General features: G+C 35.0%; 1 protein-coding gene across 1 annotated transcript in view; it reads right to left on the bottom strand.

Annotated features, from left to right (window-relative positions):
• TANC2 (tetratricopeptide repeat, ankyrin repeat and coiled-coil containing 2) overlaps window positions 1–11,291 on the bottom strand; it is a 525,040-nt gene that overhangs the window by 135,291 nt on the left and 378,458 nt on the right. Inside the window, exons 5-6 of the mRNA XM_015831510.1 lie at window positions 6,841–6,989; window positions 4,494–4,683 (exon numbers count right to left, since the gene is read on the bottom strand). Coding sequence (XP_015686996.1) covers window positions 4,494–4,683; window positions 6,841–6,989 — 339 coding nt within the window. The remainder of the gene's footprint in view (window positions 1–4,493; window positions 4,684–6,840; window positions 6,990–11,291) is intronic.

Consider the following 11,291-nt stretch of genomic DNA (forward strand, 5'->3'; position numbering starts at 1 on the left):
TTAGTCCTGTATTGGGTTCCGGGAAGCTCAGGGGGGGTAGGGGATTAGGGGAATTATAAAAATTGATGTATTTACATTTTATAGATAAATACTTATTGTATTGATAAGAGGAGATGCTCGGCTGGTATCCCAAATTGCACTCGAGGAGGTGGTAAGAAAGGAGAGGGGATGTAGATAGGTGGTAAGGAGGAAGGTGGAGGGGTTGGGGGTTAGAGGGAGGAAGGAAAGGAAAGTGGATGAGGGTGGAGGCATGGCGGGGACCGCCGAGTGTCTCTGAAAATGTATTATTTTTTATTTTTTGTTTATGTACGTAAATGCATCATAATCTTTGTTGTTTAATTATGAAAATTAATAAAAAATTATTTTAAAAAAAATTAATTCTCAAAAAACTCCTAGCTAGAATTGCAATCTGACTTTTTAATTAATTAATAGAATTTTGAATGAAGAATATTTGCTTTATATCCTCCCTTCTAATATTGTAACAGTCTATCTAGTGGATTTTTATGAATATTGTGATTTGCCATTGCATTATATAAGGGAAAATCAACCATGATTGCCTCTGCAGTGGAATCAGAAGCCTGACATATAGGAAAGACCTCAGAGGAATAGTGACTGAAAAGATGTGGAGTAATAGGAGACAAAAGAAAATTTGTGTCATTTGAGAAAAGGAAAACTGCATGGTTCCAGGCAATGATTTCAATTATATTGGGAAAACATACTATCAATTGAAAGGCTTTTGGGCTTTCATGTTTATTCATGTACTATCATGATGTTGCATTTGTCATCTGCAATATTGATCTTTTGACACTAGAGAGAAAATATATTTATAAGCCAGTTATTATCTGGCATAGATTTCAAACATCTTTATTTAATATTTTTCATGACCTCAATATAAGATATTTCTCATTTTAACCTGCAAAAACAAAATTTTCCTTTTTAAACCAAGCTTTACCTCAAAAGAATTTTTCTTCAAACGGAGGTAGAACAGAACTTTTCAACTTTTCCAAATATTAAATTTCAAAACACACATTTTTCCTCATGTTTAACTTGAGCTTTTCCAATATTTTTTCTCACTTTTAATACACCAGTTATACAGAAAATATATTTCCATCTTATTAATTAGCAGGACGATAATGCTTCAGATTTGAGCTTCAAAATGTCGTGTGGAATGGACTGTAGCAGCTAAATTCAAAAGCAATTCAACATTTTGGACTTTAAACTACTTCTGGTTTACAGAATTTATGAGGAAATAAACCTCTGTTTGGTTATCAATGACAGATACTTGCAGATACAGAACTTTTTTTATACACATTAGAAAACTATAACATTACATTACTTTTCGACATAATCGCCACTCAAATTGAGGCACTTGTCATAATGTTTTACAAGGTTTGAAATTCCTTAGTAATAGTCACTCGGCGCCCCAAATCTGGGCTATATGGGGGAGTGATCAAAAACATTCCAATGGAACTGCTTCAAAAGTTCTTAGGTGCGTCTAGTGGTATGCAGGTGAGCATTATCGTGAACCAGCCAGCCATTCCCATGGCCTGGCAGCCAAAAGACCACGGACCGGTACCGGGCCATAGCCCATAGGTTGGGGACCCCTGATTTAAGGTAACACAGGTAGGAACTGTATTCATTTTCTCAAACATTCTGCAGTATATTTTGGAGACTGAATTATTATTTTCTATCAATCAGGGATTTATTTTCTTAACTGAGCTTACATTATATGTAACTTTGAATCATTTTCTTCAATAAATAAATGAAAAAATATAGTGTTTTTGACATTTGTTTAATTAGGTTCTCTTTACTGTATTCAGTTTTAGGGCTTGTATGGAGAACAGAGCCCATTTTAGGTAATATTTATGAATGAATGTTTAAAATTTAAAAGTGTTCACAAATTTTTAAGAATCACTACAGTATATTTAGCCAACATCACAATAACTTTCCTAGCAGCACTCAACAGCCCATTCTGCCAATTAAACTGCAAGGAAGCAGAGCAAGATACCTGCATAGTATTTGAATCAACCATCAAGAGGCAAACAGGACTTTGCTTGAAAGGCTATCACAAACGATAACATGGATAACCACTCATTCAGCATAGTGAATCTTGTTGCCCCCAGCAGATCCCCAGATACACCACCTCAGCAGGCACCCTTTGTAATGTCATATACTTGGGGCAGTGTTTGTCAGCAATATTGCCATCCTTTTTCTCCCATCCACAGCAATATCTACTGGTGGGGGGGAGGGAAACTATCAAATGTGAGAGTGCAACAGGGCAATATGCTCAATTGTACAATTTTGATTATTATAGCCTGGTCTTGATGCTTGATTGATGCTAACCTGATTTCAGATGGAACACAATTCCAAAATAGAGGGACAGCTACAGAAAAGGTATACCATCATGGTCCCTGATGACAAGCCTTCAAGGATGGGACTTGAAGGATAAATTTCTTTACTGTATCTTATGGGATATGCATACAGGTATTCCTCGACTTGCAACCACAATTGAGACCAGAATTTCCATTGCTAAGCAAGGTGATTAAGTGAGTCAGATCTGATTTTATGACTTTCTTTTTTGCTATGTTTGTTAAGCAAATCATGCAATTGTTATGTAAATCTGGATTTGCCCATTGATTTTTTGGGGGGAAGCCAGCTGAGAAGGTCACAAATGGTGATCACATAACTTTGGGATGCCAGATGCCCAAATTTTGATTATGTGGCCATGTGGATGCTGCAACAGTTGTAAGTGCAAGGACTGATTGTAAGACTTTTTTCAATGCAGTTGTAACTTTGAATGTTCACCAAATGAATGGTTGTAAGTCAACATTATCTATAAGCCAATGGAAGAAGATAATTCGAAAGATTTCTGAATCATGTAAACCACAAATCAATGATTTAAGAAATCCATTTTATTTATCCCAAACAAATCAGCAGATCAATAATAAGAACATATATAATTGAAAATTTGTGAACACTTTTAAATTTTAAACATTCATTCATAAATATTTATTTTCTTCTGAGGTTATATTCCTATGAATAGAACTTTAAATTCATAAAGTGATTTCAGCTCTCAGAAATACTGTAATACTTCAATGAAAGCTGTCCTTTGTGCATGATGAGAAGGGGGAAAGGGTACAATATGTAGATGAGTTCTTTTTTAGTTTCTGTGTAGCCACTGAATAAAACTCACCCTGGATTAAACTTCATTAGGTTTTTTGTTTTCTACATGATCTGAATTGCAGTGAGATTCATCCATCCTCCCTGAAATGGCTTGGCACATTCCCTCAATCCCACTTCCATACTTGATGATATTGACTTAGCAGAGTCAAACATGATAGCTGATTCCAAAATTATACATATAGCACATATAGGCACAGCAAAGAATAATGGTATGGTCAGCAGGAGATCACACAGCCCTCCCAGAAACAAAGAAAAAAGTTAATCCTCTTTTTTCATGCCACTGACTGATGGCTCAGAAAATAAGCTACTGCTTATGGTTGTAAAGTCCAGTGGGGAAACTGGACTTCAGGTGGCTGAGTTAATGTTCATAGCCCTCAAAAGAAAAACAGGTGAAAAGCTTTAAAACAGCATCAAAGGTGCTGTTTGTGTATACAAAGTATTACTGTACTTTATTTTAGACACAAGTGTTGATCAAGACAAAGATAGTAGTGAATACAAACAATGACAGGATTGCTATCATTTGATGTTACAGATTCCCATTTTCTCCCTGTCTCCCTCATCACAAGATTGGACCATAACAATGTTGGCCCGTTTAAACTTTCTGAGTGTCTTTGAACAGGACAGCATTGGCAGAGCTTTTGAGAGGCATTCAACATTCTACTTTGTGCGTTCCTTTACATCACTGTTCCTTCATCTCAGTTATGAGTGGAAACAATTCTTATTTTGAACTTTCATTTAATTTGTTTCTTGTTTGGTACATAACTCGGGAAACTGGAATTTATCTCCATTTATATCTGAATGGCCTCATGGACATCCTTCTATCAGCAGTATAATTTGGATGTGGAAAAGGCTCTGGCAACTTTTGCCCTTACAAAATGTTTATTAGTGACAAGAATAGTTCCTTATTCTATCTTAGGAATGGTTTCATATTTAACCAATTCTTAACCCAAAAAAAGATTATTTCTTTCTCCAAAGTATTAAGTCTCAGTAGCATAATTCATTTACAGAATATCTCAGCTTCAATCCTCAACAAAACTTCTAAAAAATGATACCCCCCCCGCAAATGTTATTCAAAGTAGAAAGATTTCAGACAAGTTATCTTTAATTTTTTGGGGGGCAGTTGTTTCATTACCCAAAATAGGCAAAGTCATCACTGATGATGTTACCTAGTTTGGGTGATAAAACTTCTGCAAGAAAGCAACCAAGCTCTGTGCACCAAGGATTCTCATACTGCAGGATACAGCATAACATATACACCCAATACTGTACAGCTGAATTTTAAAATAAATTTCTGCATATCTAAGACTCACCTATGATGCCACTATCCCTGCTTTCAAGAGTAGATGTAGGACTTGTGACAGCTCCGTAATTACAGTCTTTTGCTATAACATCTTTAGCGCTAGTTTGAGGGAGAGTGGAACAAGGGCTACTGGCAGGTGGTGAAGCAGTACTGCTGGTCAGTGTGGAACAGGGACTTATTCGCTGGGACACTGCTATAGTCTGGAAAATTGGAAGCAGGAACACAGACATCACAGTAAAACTATCAGTAAAAGCTTATAGAGTTTCATTAACATAGTGAAGAATTCACTTGATATAATCACAAACATGTTAGACTACTGGAAAATTGATATATAGATTTACTCTTTTATTTCCTTATAAACAGTATCATTTTTCTGCTCTTTAGATACAGAACATGTGAAAAATGCATTATTTTAGCAATAACAAACAGCAAACTTAGCACAAGATGGAACCTGTATCATTAAGATACTTTCTTCTGCCCAATACCTTTTAAAATCGTGTATTTTTTACTGAGTTCTAATGTATAATAAAATACATGAAGCTGGACTATTGACCATGTATTTATTATATATAACAAAATAATTTTATTCTTTGAGTATGGTGGTTATATTTAATTACTTCTAATTTGCAACAAAATAAATAAAGATAATGGTTATTTTAGAATAGCACATTTTAAACAATTTGTGACTCTATTAATATTTATAAGCTGCCTCAACTCATAAAAATTCTGGCCAGTGTACAATAATTCAAAAATAATTCAATTTAAGAAACAAAATAACAACATTCACAATAATGTTCGCTCAAATGGGCCAAACGTTCACTGAAACAGTGGTATTTTTACCTGCTTCTTAAAAGCAAAGAGGGTTGGAACTGCTCATATTTCTGGAGAAAAGATGTTTTATTAGATAAGTGAGGGAGACTTACCAGATCAACTTGTGACCTTCCCTGTCATCTTCCCCATTGATTTTACTTATGGGAAACTAGCAGGCAAGATTGCAAAAGGTGATCATGTGGCCATGGGACACTGTAACTGCCATAAGTGCAGCCTGGATACCAAGCATCCAAATCATAATCTCATAACTGTGGAGGCACTTCAATAACTGGCATCTCAAGGACAGTCTCAAGATTCATTCATTTATCTTTGCCACAATTTTGATGGTCTCTGAGCAAATGATCAGTAAACAAGGATTACTTATACTAAATTGCTAGAGAGCTGTCATTTTTGGAGGGCTGCCCTTTCTAAAAAAATTATTAGCAACAAGGGAAATTTTTAATGGCCAAATGAATGAGTAATTTACAACAACAAATTGTTTAAGACCATTGTTTGATCATATTAAGGATTTTACTGTGTTTCTGTTGAATATGGTTAAAAAGAGTAGAAAAAAAATTGGACATAAATGTAAGAGGGACATGTTTTTTAAGTAATATATTATTTCCTTCTTTTTTTCTTCTCTCTCTCTTTGTTTTGTTTTTGTTTTAAGATATGAGAAATATAAAATTGTTGGGATGGCTTGTATGAGGAAAAAGACTTAAATACTTAAGTGTAATTAACTCTTAAGAAAATCTTAACAGGTAAAAATGTTTTTGAACATTGTGGGAAAAACAAATTTAAATAAGAACTTTAAAAACAGGATCTATGACAAGGTGATTAAGATGATTAATTAGAAAAGAAGCTTCATATTGATGTGGTTGTTGCTTGTAGAAACACTAGAAAAATGTTTATATTCAATTGTTATCTATTAAAATACTAAGAAATGTACTAATTTAAGGTTGATAAAAGAGAATATTATTGAAAGAAGAAAAAATCAAGGAAAGTTACTATGTGGATTACGGAATTATAGAAACTAATTGTTATTGATTGTTTGCAAATGTAAGCCCAGACAACACGCTGTTTACCAAATATTAAGGTGATTTTGTTAAAAAAATTAATAAAATATATTAATTTGCTTACCAAAATGGTAACCATCTATCTACTTGCAGTCCACCAGCTTTCAAACTGCTGGTCAGTAGGAGCTGGAGAGTGTGACAGGAGTTCACCCCATCCCACGGCAAATAACTGGATCTCGAATGCGAGTCTGCTGATCATCAGTCTACTGTCCTAATCACGTGAGCCACTGCCAGACTGCTGAAGCCCTTATCTATTGGTTTACATGGGAATGCAGTCAGACTGGCAATTCTTGTAAATTTATGGACTTGTTCTGGTTGCTTTTGCCTGACAAGTTCTAGTTAATCACCAATATGTATGATTTTCATACATCTAATACAAGATGAAATTTGAATCATAGCATGGAATATTTTGTTTTCCAAAAGCAGAATACAGTGAGAACATTATCATTCTGCACAAAGTTTTAAACTCACCTGATTGTCTTCCTGTCCTTCCATGTTATACTGATTCCCTGCCTGTAGCTCAGTGACTTTTTCTCCCAGGAGGAAGCCCAGACGAGTCATGAGTGTGTTTGCTGCCTCATCTACAGAGGGAGGAGGTCCCAGCTCCTGTTCAGTTTCACCTGCATGGAATGAGAAAAGGATTTTAACTATATCCTAGATTTTATATATAAAAATACGATCTTGCACTTGTAGCACTGAAAATATTCTGCACACTATTATAAAGAGGCTAAAGAATATGCTTTTTAAATGGAAAAGTGCTGTTGGATTGTTATATTCTAGGTTGGTCCAACTCATGGAACAGAAAGAATTACACTGATAAATTAAAAAGAATTGTGGACCGGAAGGAATAATATTTGTGCAATCTGAAGTTCAGCATATAGTGATACAGCAGTAGCAGTGCAGCTGACGGTGTCAATGAGGTCTGGAAGTAATATATAATCAGTATGACATTCAGGTTTATAGCAGTGACATTTGGCAGTGGTGAATTTTAAAAAAGGTTGGCAGGACAGTATGAAGGTAGCACGAAACCTATGTGCCATATGTTTCATAGGCTTGTCTACACACAATACTCAAAATTTTATTAGAATATAATTATGCAAAAGTAGATTTTTTGTTAGTGTTTGCAACCATGTCATTTTAAATTTGGGAAATATGTATATAAATTTTGAGACAAAAAGATGCATACCTACATCTATTTCTAACAGTTGCTTTTAGATAACATATAAGATGTTATTAAGCACAATAAGCAAATAACAAGCCAAGTATCTCTACATAAAGTATTCAAGAAAAAAATATAGCCATAGAAAAAATTAGCGGCAGGACAATATTTTTAATTTTTGATTAAGACATCACATTCTCAACTAGCCTGAAAAGTAATCTAGTTATTCCCATGGAATCCTTTATGTCACTTTAATTTATTTGCAAATCATTTTTCATTTGTTCCCTCATAAGCATTTATGACAGAAATTAGCTGCCATCTTTATTTAGAGTGCTTACTAAGATTATAATGTTTCATAAGGATTTTCCATTGCAAATCAAATAAAATACTTATGCACTAGCTCCCTCAATTTTAACCTGAAAATCAACACCCAGATGAGCAGCGATTAACAATCATGAAGTAAACAATATTCCAATCAAGCAACGGCCAAATAAGCTAACAGTCCTATATGTAATACTAAATTGTATATTGTTTGATTCTCAGTTATTAGCTTATGAAACTATTCAATCCATTTTTAGCATTCTGTTACAAGTTCCCCATTCTACTCATTTATTCTTCTCCAGCAAGATATTAGCCCAGCTCATAATTCCCATCCAATTTGCTTCCTCTTAAAGAGAAAAAAAATCCTAAAGATTTTTCTTTTTGTGGTCCTCTACTTTTAATATCACTTGTTCCTGACAGACTTCTTCAAATAATTAAACAAAGAATCCTTGATGTAGATGTTCAGAGTGAAAGAACAAAAATTCCTTCTTATTGCTTCAAGAACCTCTTTCATCACCGTTCTAGTCCACAAATAAACTTCATAACATTGTTTTATATTATACACAAAAACATATTTTTCTAAGTAAGGTTTTATATCTGTTTAGACTTCAGAAGTTTGAACTGAAAAAGATGAATTGCAGTTTGGCCAAACTTAAACCCACACCATTTGGATAGGTCTGGATTCTGGCTGCAGGGAAAATCTGGACAGGTTTTATAGAATACTAGGGTAAAGCTAGAGAGTCTTTCCTCACTTTTCCCTCCTCTTCCAAATGGTCTTTGTTCGTCTGATCCAGTAACCTTCCCAGCACCATCTCTCCCTGTATGTTTCCTTAACTAATGCTGTGTTTCAATTCAAGGGTAACATAAGCAACCAGTCCACTGCCCTCCCAATTCTTTTGCGTTTCTCCTCATTTCTTCAGTCATCACCAATGCATACTGGGTGATTTCTGGGTATATCTTTTTCCAATTGTATCCCAACCTAGAACTTTCTACCTGGTACATAAAAGTTCTGAGTCTATGTCTAGACCATCTGAAAGTATCTGCTCTGAGCACATAATATTTTGCATATCTCAACGGTGTTAGACTACATGGCCCACTGTTTCCATCTCATAATTTCTACAAAGATTAACTTAGTAAGATAGGACCTAAAACTTTTAGAATTGTACCAGATTCAGTTCTAAAAGATAAATTTATGCTTAAGGCTTAAGCTAAAAAAAATTACACTAATGATAAACCTGGCTCAATCAAAAATCATATAGGCTTATTTAAATTTACAGCCTCTTCAGAGAAAATAAAGAACTTGTTCTCTCAAGCATATTGCAAAAGCAAAAAAGCTAAAATATAATTTAAAAAGGAGATACAAAGGGATGTTTTTACATGAATAGCAAATAACTTGCATAATATGCACACTAAATCCTTCAGATTTGGACAACTAGAATATAGCAATCTAAATTTTTCCTCTTGCTATAAATTAAATACCTTATAAAATAATACATTAAATAAGATGGATTCTTTTGAATTAGGAGATACTAATCTTTTAAGTTGGGAATACATTTTCCAGATGCCAACATTAATTCTTGTGTTTAACATGGAATGGAAAATAGAATGATGCACTGACATGATTGCCCCCAATGTCCTCTCTGTGGTGGTAAAGCCATGGTTTCTCCTTAGTATTCAAGCTCTGACCAATATAGTAGACAAGTGAGCGCAAGCTATATAAGACTTGGTTTGAAGCTGACCAAACACACCTGTCAGAACCCATTCTTACACTATTTCAAATCTTTCTATTTCTTACTGAGGGTTCTGCCATTTGCCTGAAGGGGAGGGGGGAAGGCTCTGTGGGCTGTTTCTCTGCTTTGCTACAATATATCCTTGCATACTTGTTCTTTGAACTATCTCTCCCTTGATGTTACCATGGGGTGCGAAAAGAATGTGCCTCTGGCATGGGAATGGACTCTGTTATCAGCTCCTTTCCTAGAGCGGACTTAACACCTGAGGATTGGCCCATTCAAACTGACCGGATGAACTATTGGGGTGAGGTTTGCTTGGGACTCTTTTAACCTATCTGACCAGGAAACCCTCAGATCCTGCCTATTATGCCTGCTATCAGCTTCTCCTAATGAAAATTCGTTTTGGAAGAAACTGCTCCAAGAGTCCTGCTTTCTTAGGACGAGGTTTTGAAGTGGGCCCTGACAACACCTTAATTTATATAGTCATACCTTTCCTTGTAGTCTCCACTACATGGTTGCCCAGCAAACTTTTTTTCCTTTAGTATGGAGAACAGTTTTACTGTCATCCTGAATTAGGAGTGCCTCTATTTGAACATACAGTCTGAAAACAGTGGTGGTATAATGCCACAGTGAGGCCAAGTAAAATGAATCTTGGCAAGATAGATGCAGGAATTATAACATTTTCCTACTTTTACAAATATATAAGAACTGATATGAAGATTTTGAATTGTTTCTAGAGTCTGCTGTCATTCCTTCAAGGCATGGCAAAAATTCTAGAAATGCTCTTTATTGTAATGATAGAATAACAGCATACTGAATGTCTGTTCAAGATTTTCTCTATCCCATCTTAAGCAAAACAAAATTAAGATGACTTAAAGTCCCTAATTTAAAATTGTATTATGATGCTGTGGCATTGACATGGATTAGTGATTGGTTAAATTTAACAAATAAGAATATACTTTCTCTTAAAGGATGGGATTTGTTATTTGGCTGGCAGGCATATTTAATATATGATAAAAAGGTGGATTCAAATTTCAAGGCTCATGTTTTAAGGAGTGCTTTATTACGAGTTTGGAAGAAATATTATTACAAATTAAATTATAAAATTCCTATATGGGCAGTTCCAGCACAGGTAATAGAAGGGATATCTAGGGGAGTTAATTTGGATAAAGTTTCTTATAAGGAATTACTTTGTCCGTTTGGACAAAGTTGGCAACCTAAATCATTAGCAGATTTGAAACAAGAAAATATTGTGTATTCATGGTTTTATTATAATCAATTGTTAATGAGGTGGCGTATGGATCAAAAAGTTGGTATTACCATGTAGGATGAAAATTTGATGAAACAGATTAAAGATCAATCTCAAGCATATATTAAAAGAATTTATAATGTATTGGTGGAATTGGATTCAGAAACAGAATTGGTTAAGGATTGTATGATAAAATGGGCACAGAATATACAAGAACCGATTTTATTGGAAACATGGGAGAAAATTTGGATTAGAAATGTAAAATTGGGAGACTTCCGGTGGCAGGCGATTTCGCTGGTCGCAGCTGTTTGCTGCCTCCCGCCTGTTTTGCGTAAAAGCCGGTTTGACAGCCAGCATCTGCTGTCAAACGGCTTGATACCTTTCCCCTGGGCATAAGGGGATCGGTGAGCTGCCCGGGGTAGGAGTTGAGTTCCCGAGTCGTCCTATATGGACGATGTAGGTG

The sequence above is a fragment of the Protobothrops mucrosquamatus genome, unplaced genomic scaffold, assembly GCF_001527695.2.
Source record: "Protobothrops mucrosquamatus isolate PMUCROS unplaced genomic scaffold, P.Mucros_1.0 scaffold_257, whole genome shotgun sequence".
Lineage (NCBI taxonomy): Eukaryota > Metazoa > Chordata > Lepidosauria > Squamata > Viperidae > Protobothrops > Protobothrops mucrosquamatus.